Source organism: Dermacentor variabilis, chromosome 1 (assembly GCF_050947875.1).
Source record: "Dermacentor variabilis isolate Ectoservices chromosome 1, ASM5094787v1, whole genome shotgun sequence".
Classification (NCBI taxonomy): domain Eukaryota; kingdom Metazoa; phylum Arthropoda; class Arachnida; order Ixodida; family Ixodidae; genus Dermacentor; species Dermacentor variabilis.
Window position 1 is genome coordinate 75698628 of NC_134568.1, and position 23601 is coordinate 75722228.

Below are 23601 nucleotides of genomic sequence, written 5' to 3' on the forward strand. Positions count from 1 at the left end.
CTCGTAATATTTCTTTAATAAAAAATCTGTGTGGTCTATAAAAAACACCGTCTAGATTATTTCGACGCAGTGTTTCGCCGAAACAGGCGCGGCGAAATAGGACAGGCATTTCCGACTTTTTGGTGCGCCCTAGGTGGACTTGCTCCTTCAAGTCCGCATGGAACAGCTATGATGGCACGGTTGCGTGCGATTTGCTCGTTCGTTTGTGTTTCCTTAGAAGTTGAGTGGCGCCAGCTGCCGCTGATGCCAGTGTTGCTGAGACGTCGAATAGGTGAACAACGTGCTTTGGCGCAAGGATGATGCACCGGCGTTCTTACGGCAGGTGGGGAGGCGGGCTTCCCTTCGGCTCTCCGGACAACTTTCAAAGCGCCTCCCATCGACTGTGACGACAAACAGCGCGCGCGCCACCGCCGCTCCGTTTTCCGCACATGCGAGAGGCCTGCCGCCGTCGACGTAGTACGGTTACCTGACCGACCGTACCTGTTTTTGCGGAAAGGAGGCCGGGTGGCAAGGGGCGCAACGGCCGCTCCTCGAAGTCAGCCCCGGCTGCTCACTTGGCTGGCGGTTTGCCGTGGCGTCCCCACCCACCGCCGCTGACGAGGCAGTGCCGGTGTCACAAAGGCCCCCGGCGCTGGAGGCGCTGACCGCGGAGGTAAATCGCAGATGACGACGCCCGTCAAAACGTGGTGCCGGTGATTACCGCTACGAGCAGGTGGTGGTGCCGAGAGGCGACGCTTCACGCGCAACCATGGAGACCGGCGTGTTCGTGACGGCGCTCGCGTTGTGCCTCGCGCTGCTGTGGGAGTCGGGTGAGTCCTGCCTCTGGAAAGCGGCTAGTGTCATCCGACGCGGCAAAAAGGCGCGACGCGCCTCGATCGCCAGCGAGCTACTTGCGCGCGAGTGTGTCAATTGCCCCGCGAGGTGTGGCGCGGCGGTATACGAAATTACGCACGAGGAGCGAATTGCGCGCGCGGACGACGGCGCTGTGGTTGTCGTTTGCTCGCCTACTGGGCGGTCCTCCTGCGTACCCGTATAGCCAAGTCGCGGGCGTGTCGGCATCGACGCTACAGATGCAGCGGTGTGTGCGACATGCCACACGAATCGCGTGAAATGTCGCGTGTCACGATCGACGGACTGGATATTAGGCCTATCTATAGTATTATAGCCGCTTTCCGCGTTCTTTTTTTTTTTTTTTTTTAATTTCGCTCCCAAACAGCGATTCCTCGGGAAGTGGCGTCATCTTCGGGCGCGGCAGTTTTAAGAAAGCGGCGCCTACAGCCGCAGCTCTGCGTCGTCCTGCCGGTGCTGTCACGCGCTATTTGCCGGCGGCCGGCGACGGACGGACGCGCAACGGTTTCGCTAAACACACGCGCCGCGGCGGCGCGTGTTTCCGAAGCGGCCGCGTTGCGTGCTTCCTGCGGGGCCCGCGCGTGTGGAAGAAAAATAAAATGGACGCAGCGCTTGCAAATGCGCATCTGACGACCCGCTAGACGAAGGTCAAGCTCCGTGCATGAATGGCGATTTCCTAGCCAGCCGCCAACCGACCGCTTGCGGAGCGTGTTCCGACAAAGCGGTCTGTTCGGTTTGCGTCCCGACGCGTTGGTTGAACCTGCGTGGCGCGGTTGTTTCGAAAGCGGCGGGTGCCCGCGTGCGCGCTCCCATCCGGTGACACGGCATCTTGGACTCGTGCCCACATTCCGTTACCTCGAACGCTTCGAGGGAGCGCGGGAATTTCGTGGTTTCCGCCCTAAGGTGACGTCACCCGAGCGCGGCAAACGCGTGGATCACGAAGCGTCTATTATGGCTGCAGCAACCGGTGCTTTACGTGCGCAAGGACACGCGCAATGAGCGAGCCATGGTCGCAGGTTCGCGGAGGGCCGAAGAAACCGCGAGATGTGCCGCGCTGACAGCTTCTCCTGGCAGAACCGCCACCACGTCTTAGGAGAAATCTTTAAATGCAGGGGCGTTGCCGAGTTGCGTGTATGGCTGTTTGCGCCTGGTAGGTAGAGGCTGCGCACCCACGGAGGATTGCCTGGACTCTAAAACGCACGCGCTTGCTAGTATAGATGCGAGGGTTCTTTTTCGAAAATGTGGCATATATATGTACGTATATCTAGTGTTGAAATTTCGACGAGCTATAGTCTCATCTGCGAGAAAAGCTACACCGTGTTTCCAAGTGCCATTACCACACCGCGGTGCCGGCCCTGCCGTGGTAAAAACATGCTCCCGTTGCCACCCGTCCTTCTCACATTTAGCACTGTGTACTGGCAGGTGTGATTTGCAATGAAAAGCAGCACCTGCAGCATCAATTGCGCGCTACGCATAAAGGGGCTGGTAACATGTAACGTTATGTGCGTGACAGACACGCATATTGCGCAGGTATCCTGGGAACTCGCTTCGTCTTCTTAACCACGCAGTCGTCTCTGTGCTGGAGATAGAAGTGTTTATTGCAGAAAAGCGCTCATTGATTTCATTGAAGTGGTATATAAGCACCTGGTCTCTACCTGAGGCAATCCATATACTGGCGCCAACCAGTGTCGTGTTTCTTTATTTATTCGTTTTTCTATTTCTTCTTCTTCTCTCGTTTTCTTTTTTTTTTTTTTCGAGCGGTCTCTCATTCGGCGGCCGCTAAAAGCAACTTCGAAAGTCGTGCCTCAGTAACTTTTTAAAGGTTTTTTTTTTTTCCTACGCTGGGGAAGGTGGTCTATCAGTGAGTTGCATTCTGGCGCGGAAAAAGTCTGAACATCACGTGTGTTTCTTCGCAGGAGAAGCGATTCCAGCGCGCATTCTGTTCTGTATCGCCGATGAAACTCTTGTCATCGGAAGCACGTAGAAGCGCGCATGTATGAAAAATATAATTCCGACTTTGGCCAAATATTTATTTTCTCTCTTTCTTTTTTATTCAAGAGCAGGGCCTCCTCGTTCGCTATTTTAGTGCAGCACCACAAAGAGACAAGGGCACAGCCAAGACAAGAAGGTTTCCTGCGTCCTTGTCCTTCTGCGATGTTTTAGTCCCATCCATCAGTGCACCCCGAGGCTTCCCGATTTGTCGTTCCTGTTTGTCTATTAGCGTGACTGAGGAGCTCTAGCATTTTGTGTTCCACGCAGTGACACCGGAAGGTGGGAATATAAGACACAGGGGGTAGAGTGTTTCGATGTGCGCGCCAGAGAGAGAGAGAGGGGGGGGGAGAAGGGGCGCCCCCCCCCCCAGACACTATACATGGCCGAAACCTGCTTCAGAACAGAGTTTGCCTGGCCTGGTCGATTGCACATAGCACAAGTTGTGTCCAGCAGAACGCACTGACACGGACAGAAAGGGACGACGACACAGCGTGTGTCGTGCCGTCGTCGTCCCTTTCTGTATACGTGTCAGTGCATGCGTTCTGCTGGAAACCATTTGTGTGAAACCTGCTGTTGTGGATATCGGACCGCTGTTATGCTCCTTTCACCCCTTTCACCCCCCCCCCCACACTCCCCTCCACCCCTCCTCTCACTTCCAACGCCCTATATTTCGCCCCAGTGCTAGTTTCACGTCTTGCGAAGCAATGATAAAATTTCCCGTGTCGCGTGCATGGTGGTGGCCAGTTTTCTCTAGGCAGTATTAAGCGTACGTTAACTATTGAGATGCCTCACTGAGACCATGTGCGCTTTCTTTCGCCGTTCCCTCAAATTACAAAAGTGTATATATATATATATATATATATATATATATATATATATATATATATATATAATTAATCATAAAGGTGTGTATTAGTCACCAGCGTATGGGCCGACCGTCGGAGCAGCGCACGGACTCCCAGCACGAGCGGCCTTCCCCGAGCAAAACGCTGAAGAGATTGCCCCACTAGAAAGCGCTGGAGAGGATAACCCACTGTAGCGGTCCTCTTCATCGCTACTATATATATATATATATATATATATATATATATATATATATATATATATATATATATATATATATATATATATATATATATATATATATACACACAGCTTGTCAAGGCATTCGATAGATCGAGAAAAAGAAAGCGATGCATGTTAACCGAATTGATTTCACGCCAACTTGCAGCATATCCGAACCGAGCGCGATACATCTGACCATGAGATCTGTATAGCCAGATAGGCGGTTGTAAGCGGGTTGGTTCTGTATTCAGTTTTTTGTTTTGTTTTTTACCTCATGGAATGGAAGCAAGTTCTCCGCGCTATGCAGACTCTATAGATACGAGTGTAAGTGGCGGCTTGTCAGTTGAGTAGTTTTCTGCTTAACCCCCCCATCGCCCTTGACCTCGTGTGCGTGTATGTGTGTGTGTGCATGTGTTGGTAGAAAGGTCCCTCGGATGTTAATAGAAGACGTATAAGAAATTCCGAACAACCGCTTTCTTATGCCAAGAAATTGTTCGATAAGTCGATCAATTTGGGAGCGCGAAAACTTGGTTGGAGCACCTCATGCATTGGCAATTGTCTGCGACTGCGTGGGTGCACCAGATTACAAAGGGTGTCCGAACTATCATGCATCAAGATTTAAAAATGCGCAAATGCCACGTAGCTGGACAGAGCCAAGGTAATGTTTTTTATTGCCGTCGCTCGGCGATACTCATATTATTTTTCATTTCGCCTAATTAAATAACTAGTCTTAATTAATTAATCCCCTTCTTAAATATTACAATTCGAGGAAACCCGCCGTCGTTGCTTAGTGGTTATGGTGTTGGGCTGCTAAGCACGAGGTTGCGGGATCGAATCCCGAGCCACGCTGCCGCATTTCGATGGGGGCGAAATACGAAAACACCCGTGTACTTAGATTTAGGCGCACATTAAAGAACCCCAGGTGGTCGAATTTTGCTGGAGTCCCCCACTACGGCGTGCCTCATAATCAGAAATTGGTTTTGGCGCGTAAAACTCCATAATTTAAATAATTAGATAAAAAGTGTCGATGAGAAAATTGTAGAGCAACATGGAAAAAAAGTAAAGCCAGTTCCACGCAGTGAAAACTGTCAAAACAGCGAAGCTGGTGGTCGTTTTCTCAAGTTTGAACTCGTGTTTAGCGCGATTTTCATGAAAGTCTTTTGTCTCGTTGTCGCCGTTTTGCTAGATTCGAGCTTCAGTTCCGGATTGCGCACACCCTTCACTTGCGTGAGGTTGTGATCAAACCACGGTCTATCACACACCTTGCAGCTGTGGCCGCACTCTTGGTCGAGAAATTCTCGCTTGAACCGTCCATCGGCACCCTCCGTGGGAGGAATCTCTCTGCGTCGACGTCTCTGCTCGGCCTCCCAATCTTGAAGTTGGGGGTTAGCTTGCCTCCACCCGGCGCTTGGCTTGCGCTTCCCGTTCTCGATCCTCGGCGGTAGCGGCTTCCCTCCGCCGGCGCTTGGCTTGCGCTTCTCGCTCGCGAAGCTCGGGATTTGCGCGACGCCGGCGCTGCCGCTCTCGTGCGAGCTCCGGCGAAACACCTGCTCCTATACCCCTCTCCTCCCTCCTCCTCCGGCGCGCGCTCTGCCCCCCCCCCCTGAGTGACACCGGACGGCGAAGGCTCGACTTAGAACAGCTCTGCTGTTAAAACTCCCGATACCTCTTTCTGTTGCTCAATACGTGCTACATAAAGCGTGTAAGTAAGCCGAGCGTGTAAGTAGCCCGCGAGTACGCGCAAAGTGCCCCAAGCGGCCAGTCGCGCGGCAATTTCGCGTGCATTTGCGGACTTCTTTCACACTCGGAAAAAACACTTTTACTTAGCACGTACTGAGCAACAGAAAGTTGTATCGGGAGTTTTTCATGTTGCTCTACAATTTTCTCATTGACAGTTTTCATCGAACTACAATGTTTGAGAAGTTGATTAATCAATTAAGACTAATTTTGTAATTAGGCAGAATGAAAAGAAAATATTCTGTGTATCTCCAAGCGACGGCAAACAACGCTACCTTGGTTCTGTCCAGTTACGTGGCATCTGCATATTTTTAAATTTTGATGCATGATAGTTGGCACACCCTGTATAGCAGCGCACTCGCAAAGCCGCGATCTCGTGCTTCCCCAGCGTTTCGTGTGCTTCGTTTACGTATGCTAAAAAAGGAAACGGACAACGACAGTATACTTTTAAAATATTGCCCGGCTTCTTCTCTAATCCGTAACATTAAGAGTGACTGAATAAGCAATAATAATGGTTACTAAAACACGGAACCGAGTAACAAAGACCTTCGTGTCGATCCGTTTCCTGCATCCACACTGTCTCGCTCTTGCATTATTTTTCTCGCGCACGCAGTTGCCGTCCAGCAGGTGCAAAAAAAAAAAAAAGAAAGAAAAAGAAGAAGAAAACATTCTTCTCCTCTTGGAACACACTTTGAACGGCCTGTTTGCTGCGTATATCGTGTTCCCCTTGCCGGCAAGCGTGCAAATTCGAAAACAACTGGCGCATTTCGGATCGCCTCCCGTGATTAGGAGGAAGTTTGTGATTACGATCCCCCTTCGACTAGCCGAAGCTGCCATCCCTTGCCGCTCTCATCGCATAAAATTAGGCCTCGCACATAAAGCGTTATCTTCTTTTCAACTCGCGGGGAAAGCAGGTAGAGAGGCGGTTAAGAATGGGATGGCGTGTGATCGAACGCAATTAAGAGGGGGCGGTACTGTAGGTGGCGTCTAAACTTTCTGCGTGCGAAGGTTCGTTGATAATTCCCCTTGCGCACATCGTCTCTATGCCTGGAAATTCAGCTCGTACGTAAGTGTAGCAACTGCGGTATAAAAAATCAGTCCGCAGCCTCAGCTCTCAATGTGCGCGGTGAATATAATTAATTGCTCTTTTTTCTTCGTACGTTTGCTCGGTGAAGGAACTCATTTTTTTAACAAATGTCGATTCTTAACGATCGTGTTGATGAACTGCGAAGAGCTATCTGTTTCTTTGACAGTGCTGAAAAAGGAAGAAAGGACATTTGCATATATATATATATATATATATATATATATATATATATATATATATATAGAGAGAGAGAGAGAGAGAGAGAGAAAACGAGAAGAAAGGGGGTACCGAGGTGCCCGATTTTATTAGGCATCATAAGAAGCCAACAAACACTGACACCAAGGACAACGCAGAGGGAATGACTTGTGCTTAATAAATGAAATAAAGAAACGATAAATTAATGGAAATCAAAGTGGATAAAAAACCACTTTGATTTCCATTGATCTATCGTTTCTTTATTTCATTTATTTAGCACAGTTTCCCCTATGTCGTCTTTGGTGTCAGTGTTTGTTGACTTCTTATGATATATATATATATATATATATATATATATATATATATATATATATATATATATATATATATATATATATATATAAAGCGCAGCCAACTACACTCGCTGCACAGTGCAATAGCCGTGGGCCCATGCAGAAGGAGCGTATTAAGCGCTTTACGCTCAAGCAATCCACGCGATTGTTTCGCCCAAGAGGCGCGCGGACAATTCGAAGAACACAATTATAAATTACAGTCGTGCCAGCCTTCAGTCATAATGACTGCACGGGATGAAGAGTTTTTCTTCCCATCCACATTCGTCGCCAGGGGTGATAGTACTTTTTTTTTTTCTTGCTGCACGTTCGACCTCGATCGCAGACACATGAAAAGCGCGTTATAAACCGCATTGCAACATTGCTTCTCGTGCGACGTGGTTTTCGAAAGGTATTATCGCAGTGATCGTCGCCAACACGGTTAGTGGTCTGATGCAGTCTGTCTGCGACTCGGAATACTCTTTTCGATCGGCGCTGCCTCTGGCTGTTCCATATGCAGGCACATATGAGCAGATATTTACTATCGCCGCAATCACCACTTAAGTGACCGACGTCTATCAGTCGCGCTCGTTTTTTTTTAACTATATAGCGCTAACAAGATTGACTCCCCGAATATGGCGCCCACCTCTGATCGCTAAATTATGCCTATACAGCCACGATCCGACTGGATTGTAAATGCGCGTGTGCTCAAGCGAGCGCGTGCTCGAGTCCAACCGGGACTTAGTATCTCACGTGTGTGCGCATTGTTTGGCACGCTCAGCAGCAGTGCCCAATCGCATTGTTCCTCTCTCTCTCTCTCTCTCTCTCTCTCTCTCTCTCTCTCTCAAATTACTGTTCCTCTTCACTGCTGGCTCCAGCACTATTACAACAACCGTCCAGGGCAGGCAGCGCTAACGAAAGTTCGTCTGGCAAAGGTGCATCGTGCCTTTCGTCCACACACACCGGCTGGACGCAGGCTTGCATGCTCTCTTATACCGGTGTCACACGAACACCTTTGATCGCGATCGAACCCAATCCGGATCGAAATTCTCGACTGCGATTGGTTCCCGAGCGCAGTTTGCGCAAAGGAGCCAATCACGACTGAGAAATTCGATCCAGATCGGGCTTGATCGCGATCGAAGTGCGCCGTGTGAGACCCGTGTTATGGATGAGTGAAAGAGATGCAGTCGGACTGCGTGGCCTAAAACGTTTCGACGCGCTAGCTGACGGACGGCTGGTTGTATAAAGGGTGATCATTTTTAAGTTTTCATGAATTTTGAAAAATCGTCCGCTGCCGATCAGCTCGAAGGGACAAGAATTACGCTATCTGCCGCAGGCGGTTTTTACAAGTTTCGGAAAACCTAAGAATGATCACCCCGTATGCGTCGGTAATGGGGCTGACGCCCGTATAGGAGCTCACCTGATATACGCAGCTCTTGCTCTTGTTTACTTGCGTTGCTTGAGTGCTAATGGGTTTGAGGTGAATTAGGGAGAAACATCGTCATGCGCTTACGTTTCCTCGGCGCTCTGCGAGTTAAATCAGCTTGCATTGCACCCATTTCGAAACCGATACTATAGCTGGTAAGAGAAATGCTCTGCGTGTATACGTATACTAGCCGTGATGGCGTATTGGCGTTGCACTGCTAAGCCCGAGGTCGCGCGATCAAAGCCTGACCACGGCGGCCGCATGTCGATGCATGGGGGCGAAATGCGAAAACGCCCGTGTACGCTAAAGAACGCCAGGTGGTCAAAATTAATCCGGAGTACCCCACTACGGCGAACCTCGTAGTAATATCTTGGTTATGGCGCGTAAAACCCAACAATTTAGTTTTCACGCAGAGGCGCCGTGTAGGCTTGATCTCCCGTATAATTCACATTTGTTAACCAAATATGTTTTGGACTGTAAGTATAAAAATCTGCACGTGGTAGCGGTACTTCGTTCCTTTGGCCGTCCAAGCGAAAGCGTGCAAGCAGGCGGTGTGCGCACACCGCCCGTTTAGCGTAACGTTTCCGCTTCACTGAAGCCGGCCCCCGTCGTAACCACGTCCCAGCGGCGCGCTAGCAAGCTCTACCTCTTCGCGACGGCGCAGACGGCGTCTGTCAGCCAACTGACGGTGTCGGGCTCAAGGCGGTAACACTGTGCTCACATATTCTAGTTGAGAGTTGTAGAAATAGTGGAAGCAGGCGGCTTGCACATATACAGTATACTCTCAAGGACTCCCTTGCACAACACACACCCCTGCGAAAAGAAAGTAAGGAATACTTACTACACAAGTAAATGCGCCGCTCTCTCCCTTAACATGAAGCCGTATTTGAAAAAAAAAGAAAAAAAAACTTACGCTATAATTGTTATTGAGAGAAAATTCCAGCAAATCCTGATGCTGGACAAACTATTAGTGAAGGCTGCAACGGCAAAGAGCACTCGCGAACCTTTGTGAATTGCGCGCCTGATGCCTCGCAGCGAGCCATATAAGCCATTGCGGCGTGAGGCGTATGCGTGCGTATACCTACCCAGGGCGAACTATTAGGGAGCGAATCCACAAACGCTTTTCGTTCGCAAGTGCTCGCTGCCGTTGGCTGGCCACCTTCGCTAATAATATGCCTAGCATTTGGATTCTGTGGCGCATCCAGGTGAGGGGCTCGCACTTGACCGGGGGGGGGGGGGGGGTCGAGTGCGACCGCAGGCGGATGTGCTCGCACGTCCTTTTATACCAGGTATTATACACCAGATATAAAACCAGGCACTCCGAAACTTCGAGGGGGGGGGGGGGGGCACGTACCTGGTGCGCCCTCCTGAAATTTGCTCTTCTCCGGACAATTCTAGCGCAAGTTTTTTTTTTTTTCTCTTTTTAGTGAACGGGGCCCAGGGGCCAAATTCACAAAGTTCTTCGTCGGTAAGTGCTGTTAGCCATTGGCCAGCCGCCTGCGCTAATAATACGTCTGATATCACGATCGGCTGGCCCAGTGCTGGAAGTTTGTCGGTATCTTTGACGTCTTTCTTTGACCGATACAGAAATAAACCGAGTAGAGTAAAATGAGTGGGCCCTTTAAAGTGTGGAGTAATTGAATGGATGACATATAGTGACAATCTTGCATTTCTCCACAAACGGGATGTCCGTCGCCTCTATTGCAGCACCACTATATCCAAAGCAAAGGAGAAGCTTTTTCTTTCCTTCTTTCTCTGAATCTGTCATTCCCATTCTCACGTGCAGGGCGGGAATGTGGATGACGCTTTGCTGGCCGATGAAGTGGCGCTTTCATTCATTTATTCATATTCGCCAGCATGCTAATAAGAAGTAATTGATGTTACGTAAAGAGAGTAACACTAATATAACGATGATAGAGCGTCATTTTGTGTTCGAAATGTGAAGGAGAGAGAGGATACAGGGTATTTCACGCGCTTATACTGGGTGGATATACTGGGTGGATATCCTGTACGTGCGACTTCCCCTTTCGCTCGTCTTCTGCTAGACGCGCCTGAGCAAGAGAGCTGTCTACGACTAGTACACTAAGCGCACGACAGCATTGGTGTCTTGTAACTAGAGCGAGAGACAAAGGATTGTGTAACGAGGTACGTCCTGACATCGTTGGCTATACATCTATAAGAAACAATGGGAGATGTACATCTGTTTCTACGCGGACGAGAAACCACAGCTTCAGCTCAGAGTTGTCTGTTTCATTGTTTCGCAAGTGCAGCATTCTCTCTCTCTTCACCCGAAAGACGGTTTATGCTTTTCCTTTTCTGGCGGAGCGAATCCCCTTGCCCTATCATTCACGACGGCCACTCTTATCAGTGTTTTCTGTTTTACGCGATTTATTTGCTCTTGTTTTTTTCTTTCTTTCTGTATGAGGTCTGCCGCAAAAGTTCCTGCAGTGAGTCAGCAAAGGAACACGGAGAAAATGTAGTGGCGCCGCTCTCTCCACTCGAAAAGTCCCTCGTACGAGCCGGACCGTTATTGTATGGCAAGGCATAATTTTGTGCGTACACTTTTTGTGCAAGCCATTCTTAGCTGTCGTCGAAATGGAGATCGATGAACAGACGGAACAAAGGATCAATATAGGATTTCTCGTTTTTTTCTTCTAATATTTTGAGATTCTGTATTTTTGTACTCCACATCTATTGCTATATTAACTTCTTGACAGGAGGTCCCCATGCAGCCTTCTGCTCCTGACCTCCTTCTGTTAATTTATCTATGTATTTTTTTTATTCGTGAAATAAAAAACTATTTATTTATTTATTTATTTATTTATTTATTTATTTATTTATTTATTTATTGTGAAATTTGGCAAGAATGGTTCAGGAATTCATCAAATGTTGCAAGAGGCCTATGGAAAGGATGCCCTAAAGGAAAACTGTTGATGACTTCAAAGACGACGCAAGGTCAGGACGCCCCCCCCCCCCCCCCACCTTGTGCGAAGATCAAAGCATAGATCGTATGCGTTCTCTTGTACTCAGCAACCGCTGAATGAGCGTTACGATGATATTAGAAACGCTTTGTTTGGGAAATTCGTCCACTGCCCAAACTGCTGACTCCTGAGCAAAAGTTGGGACGAAAAGAATGTCGCTTTGATCACAAAACTTCACACGACGGGGATGAATTCTTGCAAAGCGTCGTCACCAGCGACGAATCTTGGATTTACAGATCTAACATCGAGCTGAAGTGGCAGAGCAAGAAGTGCAAAAGTAAAGATGAGCCATAACCAAAAAAAAAATGGTCAAAAACCATCGAAGACGATTCTCAGTGTAAGCGAATAGCCAGAGCGAGCGAACGAAGGGGCGACAGGCTACTCCCCCCTCCCCCTCCTTCCCGTCCCTCCCCGCAACTCGATTGCCCGAGAGCACGCGCCCTTTACCTCGGCACCTCCTCGCGTCTTCCCGACAACCGCCAACTACGAAAACAGGCGAAATAGGCAAAGGAAGCTATTTGCCTTAAAAAGCGCGGAAGAGCAAAGCGATACTCAAAGACTTGATCATGTTTTTTTGACTGCCACGGAATTGTGCGCTACGAATTTGTACCTGAAGGCCAAACTGCCATTGCAGCTTGCGTCCTACGTGGAAGTCCTGAAGCGTCTCAAAGATCGTGTGCGCCGCGTGCGAACAAATTCGCCTATCGAAGGGCGCTGGATACTGCACTACGATGATGTCTCTGCGCACTTTGCATTGATAGTGCACGAATTTTTGGCACGCAGTTCCATAGCGGTGCTGGAAAACCCTCCCGACTCGTTGGATTTAGCCCCCTGCGACTTTTTTTTGTCACCCCACTGGTGCTCTGGGCAACATTTTGAGGATGTGAATCAGTATATTGGGTCCAATGGCTATTATTTTGAAGATGACCACATTGACGTATGTGAAAGTTTGTGAAATGAATTTCATTTTAACTTACTGCGCGATCTTTTGCGACTGACCTCGTGTATGTGCGACATACGAAGTCATCGTAACACCTTATATAGATTATGTGGTTCTATTTCTTACAGGGGTTGCTATAATTTAATGAAAAAATCTTGAGCCATTCCACTCTGTGAAGGTGGATGACCAGCGAAGCTGTGTAGCAGACGACAAAGAGCTGCAAGACAGAATCTCGGAACACATTTACGGACACATTTATCGTCTTGATCGGTGCTTATCGTGACGAAAGGTACGCACACACATTTATTTGTACACATCCGCGTTCATTCGTGTTATGCGCCCGTTGTATGCATTCGCGTTTCCATTTCGCGATATATTGAGGCAAAGAATTTGAGACCGAAATCACCGCGCCGACTGGCAGTGGGCCAGTGCGGTCAGCGCAGGAGGAGGGTCAGTATGGGAACGCTGGCATGATGAGCGGCGACGGAGCCAGCTGTGGAAGTAGGCGACGACGGACGCGCGAGCAGTGGCACGAGCCATTGCTGGTGATTCTTGCTCGCACAGATATGTTGAAGGACACGAAAAATGCACGGAACCCTGTAGTTAAAATGAATGACTCCAAAGTCATGTCAGTCAAAGTCATGAACAGGTTCGCTATGAAAAACAAATAAGTGGCAATGTCCAGGCAACGCTGCACAGGATATACGAGTAGCAAACGGCTTAATTCGCGAGAACTTGTATGAGCCTTCGTTGCGCCGTGATGCACGTAGCGTGATAGTAGGGCGCACATTTCGTTCCACGAGAGAAGAAGAGGCCCGTCTTTTAGTCAGGAGCGTGTTAATCGTCGCAAGGGGGGAGGGATCCTGCGCCCATCCGTGTACATCGGATTTGCGCCCCTTCCCAATCCTCTCCGCACGCACATATTATATCAATTTGTATTGCAATTAATAGAGCGCAGCTCTTTGGCGTCCGTTCCTGGGTTTCGCGTCGTCGTCGGCGTTGTCGTCGGCCTCGTAACCAGCTCCGCCCCCCTTTCATCCCCCCAGCGCTAGCAGCGACCGACTGATACCGCTGGATGCCGCTGACGCCGCTAGAGAGTCAAGGTAACGTGACTGCATAGAACACCGTCGCCGCCATGCAGAAAGAGGAGGAAAGGGTCCCCCCCCTGTTCTTGTGTGGCGGATAGGGTGCTCTTCAGTTGCCGACGCGCCGGTTATTTCACGTAGGCCCCGGCACGTCGACGAATACGTGACCACCTTCCCACGGCTAGACCTGGTTCTTAGCGCTGCGGAAGCGAGGGTATCATATTGTTTGTGTCGGCATCGGCGGCGTTGTCCCTGAAACCAACTCCGCAGCTGGGGTTGACTCACTATCGGCGTCAGCGGCATCAGTCAGTCGCTGCTATCTCTTCCCTCCTCCCTTTATCGTGTTGTCCGCTTGCTGCGCGCGCTTCTGCCCCCATCGTTTGCCGCTGGGTGTACACGCCGCCCCCCTCCCCCCTCTTCCTGCGAGTCTCCGGTTGTCAAAGCGCCGGCTCGAACTTAATTCCTTTCTTCGCTCCTCCTCCAATGCAACCCCTGTGCGGTGGCAATCAGAGAGCCAGATCGGTGGCGGCGGATCTGTATATGTGCACCGCCCGAGCCGAAATTGCCGCTGCCGTTCGCCCTGTGCGGTGGCAATCAGAGAGCCAGATCGGTGGCGGCGGATCTGTATATGTGCACCGCCCGAGCCGAAATTGCCGCTGCCGTTCGCCACTGCGAAATTATCTGCCAGTTCTTTCTGAGCCATGAGCGAGACGACCGATGGAAGTCCTCCGTCTGCTGCTGCTGCTGCTGCTGCTAAACGAGCTGCCAGAGCAGAGGCCCAGCGCCGTCGCCGTCAGAATCCAGAGGTGCGTGCCGCCGAAGCAGAAGCTTACCGTCGCCGCCGTCGAGATGATCCAGGAGTACGGGAAATATAAAAAAAAATTCTGTGATAGCGCATACATGTGTTGCTCGATTTCTTTGCCTCAATCTATCGAAAAGGTGAAACAGCTTATTTGCTGCGCTCAAATTTCGCATTAGGAAGTAACGTAATCGTCGGTAATTTTTTTTTTCTCTATACTTTAACAGAATAAAAACGGGCCCGACTAGCGTTCCTCCTTTAATGCTACAGCATTATATGTCCCATCACGCGAAAATCCGGCGTCGCCGGTGTCGTGACCGAGCGATGGCACCAAAAATGGGCGACGGCGCAACGAATAAAAGCACATCAGCAGTGCTCGGATTGATGTCATATTCCGTAGGAGGTTCCTATAATTTGGAACGTGTCGGTCTGGGTGGGAATAGAACTCGGGCCTCCACGGTAAGAGACGAGCACTCTTCCCCGACGCCACGGCGGCTCCACAAGTCTGGTTGACTAATGTGTACCAATAGTGCGTGCGTCATTGCACACGTCACGTCGCAGTCATGTGACTATAATGCTTTCGCATTCCCACACGTAAGCAGTCTTGTCTCTTCCTTTTTTTTTTTTGTCTTTTTTTTGGGGGGGGGGGGGCAAGTCGCACTGCTACCGATACGAAGACGATACGAGGGGAAGGGGATCATCTTTGCCAATGCCTCCGCCCCGTTGTCGGACTAAACGCCGCACGCAACAGCCGCGTCACATAAGGGAAGAGCTTTGCGCCGATCCTCACTCTCTTGTATGCGTAATCATACGAACGACAATTAAAATTTGGAGTCGGATATCTCGGTGCACAGACATGCTAGAAGAATTCTTCCAAGTGAAACTGTGTAGAAACACGACTGCCTCTAACTTTTGAACATAAACATACACACTTACTGCAGTCACTAAAAAAGTTAACTATTCAATTTTAGTTAATTGGGCTGCTGACAGCGATAATTATCATCTCAGTTTGTGTCCCTCTAGCCGCATATTTGCACAGGTGGTCTTCGCGTGCCTCCCAGTGTCTAAATTTAAGAAAACCATAAAGCTTAATTTTGAAAGCCCGGTAGGTACGCACAGACATTCGCGTGTCACCTCTGTTATTAAATGTGTCCGTCACGTAAGACATTGAATGGCTCATACCCCCTTAAGCAATGGATCATACTCCCGTGAACGCGGCCTGCCCATTAGGACGACAGAAGTGAAATTCTACGCTGGAATGATGAGCGGCAACGGAGCACACACTCGCAGGGGAAGCACCGCGTTAACGTTGCCGCTTCTCGATGTCCCTCGCGGTAGCGATCGTAGCGAGACTGTTATCGAAGCACATTGTGTCACAGACGTTGCAGGTATAGAGCCGAAATGACGATCAAGGAGGTCTCTTTAGAACCTCGCGTTCGCACCTTTGAACTCGTCCACGTTGACCCTTTGACGCCGAAGGCGCTTCGCGCTATTCTCTGACTCACGGTATGCTCCGTCGGTTCTCGCTAGTCGCTTACGTTCCGTCTCGCGGGCACGCCCGTTGGCCATCGCATTGGCGTCCGCACGTCGTCGACGATCACACTCGCGTCGCTGCTCCCTCCGTCGCTCTTCATGCGCGAGCTGTCCTTCTGCAGTCCTGACGACCCGCGGCCTACCACTGCACCGGCGGAACGAAACTGGGATCAGTTACGTCGCTCACCTATATAGCCGTGACGTCAGCCGTACTCAAAAGAGCCATTGGTGATGATGATACTTTTTTTGCACAACGGAGCTAGAAGAAGGCGCGAGCAATGGCACGAGCGCGTTCGCGCGGTTGCGAGGGGCGCCAACGAAGAAGACGACTGCGCTCGAGCCATTGCAGGCTGATGATAATTTCTGCTCGCAGACGCCACGAAACCCCGGATCTGAGCAATACACAGCTTCGCTGTAAAACTCCGCGTGGAGGAGTGTTGACTGTGCCCAACGTGCCATAAAAGCACTTTTGAACTTTTTAAGTGAGACTGGTTTAGACAATCGCCTCTAGAAGCTGTGAGACGTGTAGTCAGTGCGAAATGTGTTTGCGCAAAAACTTTTTGTGGCAAGATTACTTTTTGTATGGACAAGATTACTCTTAGTGTATTGCGTCTCCAGTGCGCATCCGCATATTGGACAACGTGTATATAGTATCTCATTGTACCATATCATAATCATCCGCCACCTACCTTTCCCTGTATTTCCCACTTCCCCATTGCCCAGTGAGGAGTAGCAGGCTAGAGACACGCTCTCCAGGCCGACCTCTCCTCCTTTCTCTCCATTAAAATCTACTCCTCCTCCCGATACACCTTTCTGTTGCTCAATACATGCTACATAAAAGTGTTTTTCCAAACATGAAATAAGCCCGCGAATGTATACATGAAAAATTGCCGCGCGCCCGGCTTCTCGAAGCAGCTTGCGTGCATTCGCGAGCTCTAAGCTAAAAAAGAACAAAACTAAGAAAATGTTTCTTTTTATTTTCTTTTTCTTTTGTTCTCTTTAGTAATGAATGCCCGGGGCGGGCCCAGCTTGGTATCACGCGCCCGGGCTGGGCTCGAGCTTCATAAAGCGGGCCCGGTCCGAAAAATCAGGCCCTCCAGTGCCCTACTTCAAGGTGGCCTCCTGCGCTTCCCTGCTCGCGTTCTCTTCGCTCTCGCCGTATTTCATCCCCCGCTGCGCTGCACGTTCGCTCTTTCATCTTTCGCTGTGCTCGTTCGCTCGGTTACGCCGCCGAGGCCCGCCGACGCCCAACGCGGGAACGGGCGCCTGAAAGCTGCGCTCTGAAATAGAAGCCCGAAGTTTGCAAGTCAGTAACTCTGCAACAAGAACAAATATCGCTTTTCTGTTAACCGAATCCGTGAAATCAACCACTGCGAACAAATTTGATGTGTTATTGTATGTCTTGAATTTGTTACAATGTTTACAAGCGTTTTGCAATGTTTTACTTACATATTATCGGGGTATCTAAGGATCAGCTATAATACACCCATTTTGTCTGCTTTAGATGTACTATAGTATGCAATTTACATAATTGTCATTTTTCATTGCTGAGTTATAGAGTCGTAAGCTTGACATTTTCACTTTCTAGAAATTTGCGATTTTCAACAGTTGTTATAAAAACACGGACGGCCTAAATTAAAAATCCGCTTCAATATGTTACTCTATCTTAACTCTTTCTTTTAAATGCCACGAACCTCATCAAAAGTTTGGCGAAGTGCTTTCAGAGAAACACGATTTCTCCTTTCCCATTTATTTAGATGGCAGCGCCCGAGCTAAAGCTTAAGAAGACAAAACTTAAACACGTTCTTTGCGACTACTAAATAAGACAAAACACAATACCATATGCTAAAGTTTGCTTATATTGAGGCTTTTTTTTTCCTTCCGCGGCCTGGGCAAACGCGAAACCGTTGCACGTGGAAGCCTTGCTCCTGCTCCCAGAAACCAAAAAGCGCTGTCAAACGGTGCCGGACCACTTGGCGTCGTAACACATGCGCTGAAGCTCTCCCCCCCCCCCCCCCCCCTTCTTAGCTGTGCTCGCAACTTTCCCTTCATTGCCGCAGAAAGTTGTCCGCAAGAGAGCAGCAGCACCCACGCTCAGGAAAGTCTGGAGGGATCACCAAAGAAAGCTTCGTTTAAGAAATAAAAAAGAACGCGAATGTGCCTGAGCGACGCCAAGGCGACGTGACAAAGGGGGTGTTACTCGACTGCCGGTTGTAGCACAGAAGAGCAGCCGGTCGTTAGCTTTCGATATCGCAGCGTCGCGCTGCCTGTCGCGACACTTGCGCGCGCGCGCGCGCCGCCCGTCACCCTCGCGCGCGAGGTCCTTGATCCCGCGCCAGCCGTATGCGCGCGACAAACCACACCACGGAGCCGGGCGCGTATTAACGCGCGCCTGGATCAACGTCCGCGCCACGCACCCTTCTCGGTATTCGCCGCCGTGCACGTCGACCCCGTTGCGCCGACCGCAGCTTTCACAGCCGTCGGCGTTTCACGCGCGGACACGCCCGTTTATATTGGAGTGAATGTGTATACGTATCTGTCTTCCGCTACCCGCCTCGACTCGGGTTTCTTTCCTGTATATTGTTCTTATATATATATATATATATATATATATATATATATATATATATATATATATATATATATATATATATATATATATATTGTGTGTGTGTGTGTGTGTTTAAGTAACGGCATCCGGATGTTGTAATGGCATGTGATCTGCATTCGAGCCACTTCGCGATCAGCGCCGACCCATCACGCCTGTATGTATACGTCGTGTTCGTCAGCCAGAGTGCATGCGCGCCGGGGCGCCTCCTTTTTATCTTCCCCCCTCGCTACGAGATATCGCGAGCTGTCGAAAGAACCGATAGGCTGAAGTAAAAGTTCGGCCTTTTTTAGTTCAAGTTCGTTCTACCACAGTTTGAGCGATCCGCGGCAGTATACCTCAGCGGCTATAATTAAGTTCTTCTGCTGAACACTATACGGTATAGTATAGTTCACGGATTCCATCCCACCAAGGGCAGGCGAATTCTAATTGCGGGTAAAAGAAAAAAGAAAGGAAAGGAAATAAACATCTGGTGTACTGGAGATTTATGCGCAACATAAAAGGACTTAGGGGTTGAAAATTAATGTACAACCCTTGTGCACCGTGGTGTAGCCTTAAGCCCATTCGCTCAGTCAATGCAATTTCGGGATTGATTGGCTGGAGGTTTGTGTTACGCGATGCGTTTGCGCCTGGTGCCGTATATTTTAAGATTCCTTCCCTCCTATATCATAGGCGTGCGCACAAGGGAGGGGGGTGTCAAGGGCCTCAGAACCCCCCAGGCCTTCTTGGGAAGAGGGGGGGGGGGGAGTCAAAGCGAGTGCACATTCGTTATTTTCATGTCCCATATGATCGCCTTCGATGTTGCCTTTGTTGAGCAGGCCATGTTGCGCTGTTTACTGGTGCAGGCATGCTTCGATCATTCAGCTTTGGTAAAAAGAAGACAGGCTTTTGCGTTAAAGGGCCCCTCACCTGGTTTGGCCATTTTAAACAGACAAGTGCACATGGCGCAGCAAGATAATTTGGCACCCCTTATAAATATCTCTGCGCACGCCCTATATGCCTCCGATTCCGCGTATTCCCCATATCGGTCCCACCGAGTAGCTGATCTCGGTGAAAGCGCGGGCTCAGCTTCGAGCGAGCCAGTTACAAAGGGTAAATAAAATGAAAAACCAAAGAAAGATATCGTTACTAAATGCCTAAATTTTACATGCGCAACGTTCCATATAGGCACTGCCCTTCACCCGCGTTTGCTTGTCTCATTTTATCTACTTTCATCTTTTTATTCGTCTTTTTCGCGCAGTAATTGTTAATACGAACGAATGAATTCCGGGGTTTTACGCGCCAAAACCACGATTTGATTATGAGGCGCCCCGTAGTCAGGGACTCCGGATTAATTTTGTCCAGCTGGGGATCTTTAACGTGGCCCCAATGTACGGGACACGGGCGGTTTTTTTTTTTTTTTTATTTCGTTCTCATAGAAATGCGGCCGCCGTTTCCGGTATTCGATCCCGCGACCTCGTGCTTAGCAGCGCAACACCATAGCCTCTATAAGCCACCACGGCGGGTGCATTCGATCTGGAATCCACCGGTAGCAGGTTACCACGTGAACTGCATTTTGCGACGGGTTTTGGGCAACGAGCCTTCAAGGTCGGCGCAACAGCGCGCATTACATAGCTGAGCATTCTCGTCTCTGTTTCCCAGCGCTTATATATCAAGAGATGACCAGGAGATTTTCTAGGTATGCGTAGAGCGCGTACACGTTATCAAGGAGGTTGTATGAAGATGCGTTGATAGGTAGTTTACAGTACACGTTAGGCCATTTCCTGCTGCATAACTTTTTTAGCCTGATTGTGCGTCAAAATATCTGTGGCTGCAACTTACAGTTCACTGACCCTCCCCTTGAATATAAAAAAATAAAAATAAAAAGACGGCGAAGGGTTAGTGTAAACAGATCGCGCTTAAAGACAGTGATAGGTATCTGCATATTGAAAAGCATGTTGGTCATTTCTTGTTGATTTTCTAAATGAGCAACTGTGATTCATCGCGCAATTTAAGTCCACCTGTCCGTCTAACCCTTATGCGAAAGCGCGGAATTGCGTTGTCTACGAGAAACGATGTTTAAGACGTCTGTATATGGTATAAAATAACAATAATAATGATAATAACAAAAGAAGATGAGCAAGTCAGAAAGAAAAACATATTTACCTTAGTTCAATATAGATGAATATATATTAGTCGGAAGTAGGTGGTCATTAAGCCTACATACATTCTTTCATGTTTTGCCAAAAAGTAAAATAGACACGGAGTATGGTTATTGCTTTCAAATGCCAGCTATAGGTCGCTCAATTGAAAGTACCTTCGGAAGAATGTGCTGAACAAAAAAAAAAAAAACAAGCATTGTAGCCCGCATACTTCTGGCGTACAACTGAGTCGTAAGTGTGTCGTTGTTTTCTCTGTTTCCGAATTGACAAGTACGAACTTACTTTTTTTTTTTTACGTTCGCAGGTGGGACGATCAAGTGCTGGGAGTGCAACTCTCACTTCGATCCACGGTGCGCCGACCCGTTCGATAACAAGTCACTTCCAATCGGCGAATGCGCTGCCCGGTCGTTGCAGAGCTACCCAAAACTCAAGGCCTCCATGTGCCGCAAGATTCGACAGAAAGGTATTACAAGTGCCCTTTTTATAAACTGTTTAACTGCGAGGTATGGTGTGCACAGTGGCTTAGCGCCACGGCACAAGAGAGAGAGGCGAGAAAGGAAAGGCAGAGAGGTCAACCAGACGCGAGTCGGTTTTCCTACCCTGCAGTGGGGAAAGGGGGATTAAGAGGAAGCTCCTAGCTCGGGGCTAACTCCCGATTTCCCCATTCAAATAGTTGTAAAACGCAGCAATGCGTTTGTGAGACAACCCCTGGACCGATTTGAATGAAATTTGTCGCATCCGAAAAAATAATATTAAACTCTAGTGACTGTAGGAAGCACGATTTCCATTTAGGGCCTGGATCTTTCTTTTTTTTCAGAAATTGACAAATAATCAGTGGGTTTAAAGAAAATTTTTAAATTATGGGGTTTTACGTGCCAAAACCACTTTCTGATTATGAGGCACACCGTAGTGGAGGACTCCGGAAATTTAGACCACCTGGGGTTCTTTAACGTGCACCTAAATCTAAGTACATGGGTGTTTTCGCATTTCGCCCCCATCGAAATGCGGCCGTCGATTTGAAGAGAATAGGAAGTGCGAAGTTTAGGAATCCGCGCTTTTTACCAAAAACAGACATCGCAGTTCTGTAAGCCGCATCCGTTAAAGCATGCAAAGCGGACAAATTTTGTATATGAATTTACAACTTACGTGTATTTGTTACAATGCTTAGAAGGCTTTACGCAAAAGTCTTATTCACGTATCAGCGGTATATTTCGGAGAAGTGTGTACATGAATTGTGTCCGCTTTAGACGCATTATTACGTGTAGTTTACAGAATTGTGATATCGTTTTTCATTGCTGAGCTAGAGATTTGTAAACTTGATAGTTCCGTTTCATTCTTTTTCTTCCTTCTAAATGTTGTGGTTTCGAACAATTTATATAAAGATTTACCGTCCCAAATAAAAAAAATCTGTTTTCTACAGTCGCTTGAGTTGAACTTTTTTCTTTTTTAACTGTAACAAACTTGATGAAATTCGGTGCAGGGGTCGCCGAGAGAAACTATTTCACCGTTCCCATGCGTTTAGATAGGAGCCCTTGAGCTTTCTCTTAAAGGCATGAAACGAGATGAGGGAGGGAGGACAGCGAGGCTGTCGCTTCATCCGGAGGTCCACATCGACGCCCACAGTTGGCCACTGACGTCTCTAGACTTCGGGAATTCCAGCAGTGCGCGTGTCGCTCTCTAGGCTCGAGAGACGTGGTATTCGCCATGGAGCTGCACCGCATGCGGAAGGTATGCGAGTTGGTTACGTGCCGATATAAATGACCACTTCGCTGTGGACGTTGAAGATTTGATGGATTCGTAGCCAGATAGCGTAATGGAACATGATAGATTAGGTCGGAAGCGCTGGACATCCAACTGAAAGTTTATACTCCACGCAATTTCAAGCTTTGCACATATTTGCAGATCTGCGCAAGTTGCGACGCATAGTATTAAGGTGATAGCGTTAAGTGGCTCGCTGCAACGGCGCATACCCCATTAAGGCGGCGTCTAGTCGAGTGGTACAAAAATTATCATCAGCAGCAATGGCTCATATACCCCCTTAAGCAAGCAGAAATGCAATGTCTCGTACATTCATTGAAATCACCCATACAACACCCGAAACAGCATACGTTTCAATAAAAAAACAAGCTCAATACAAGCATGCGAACCGTCAATAAAGCATTGCATACTCCCCTCGGAAGTATACGCTACGGCCGAGAAAGCTCACCCAGGGTGAAACGAGGTGCCACGTGCGAAGCGGCGGGAGTGGAGTAAGGCGTTCAACCGCGAGGGCTGCTTTCCCCCGCTGAGAGCATGCGACGTAATATCGTAGAGAAACGTGCTTGGCGCCAGTCCCCGCTATGCGAGCTCGCGATGCCGCAGCTAAGCGGCGAAAACGAGCCGAAGAAGCCGAACTACGTAAGCAGCAACACGACGATGCGAGATGGCAACGTAGAGAGGAGGCCGAAGCTCGCAGACAACAGCTTGCCACACGTCTACTTCACACTGCGGCTCATTTTGTCTTGCAAGATGTCTCAGTCCTCCGATCATATAACCTTATGCATTACCCAGTGTGCAGCAGGCTTTAGCCTTCACGTGTTACAGGAGTGTAACACGCTGCCGAACTTTGAAAAAATTGCATATGGATAGCTGATCAGTATTCCGGGTATGCAGTTTACCCTTAGAATTCTTGTAACGTATACGCTGTAAAAGGCTGCATGCGGGCGACTCCGCACGCAGCCACCGCCTCAGCTCCGAATTAAATATGTTCGCGATTCAGCCTTGTACAATGGCGCGCATTTTTTTAAATTAAAAAATTGAAAAGGTGTCACCCACCCGACATTGGTGTACGAAGC

At 48.8% G+C, this 23601-nt stretch overlaps 1 protein-coding gene and 1 long non-coding RNA gene across 2 annotated transcripts in view; one reads left to right on the forward strand and one right to left on the reverse strand.

The window, feature by feature from the left end:
* The first annotated feature begins 395 nt into the window (after positions 1-395).
* The window catches only part of crok (crooked), a 30111-nt gene continuing 6905 nt past the window's right edge, over positions 396-23601 (forward strand). Inside the window, exons 1-2 of the mRNA XM_075690203.1 lie at positions 396-809; positions 21072-21230. Of these exons, the coding sequence (XP_075546318.1) occupies positions 749-809; positions 21072-21230 (220 nt within the window). The 5' untranslated portion in view covers positions 396-748. The remainder of the gene's footprint in view (positions 810-21071; positions 21231-23601) is intronic.
* Positions 17031-23601, reverse strand: part of LOC142579720 (uncharacterized) — a 48565-nt gene continuing 41994 nt past the window's right edge. The window contains exon 3 of the long non-coding RNA XR_012827436.1: positions 17031-17298. This is a non-coding gene — a long non-coding RNA (uncharacterized LOC142579720). The remainder of the gene's footprint in view (positions 17299-23601) is intronic.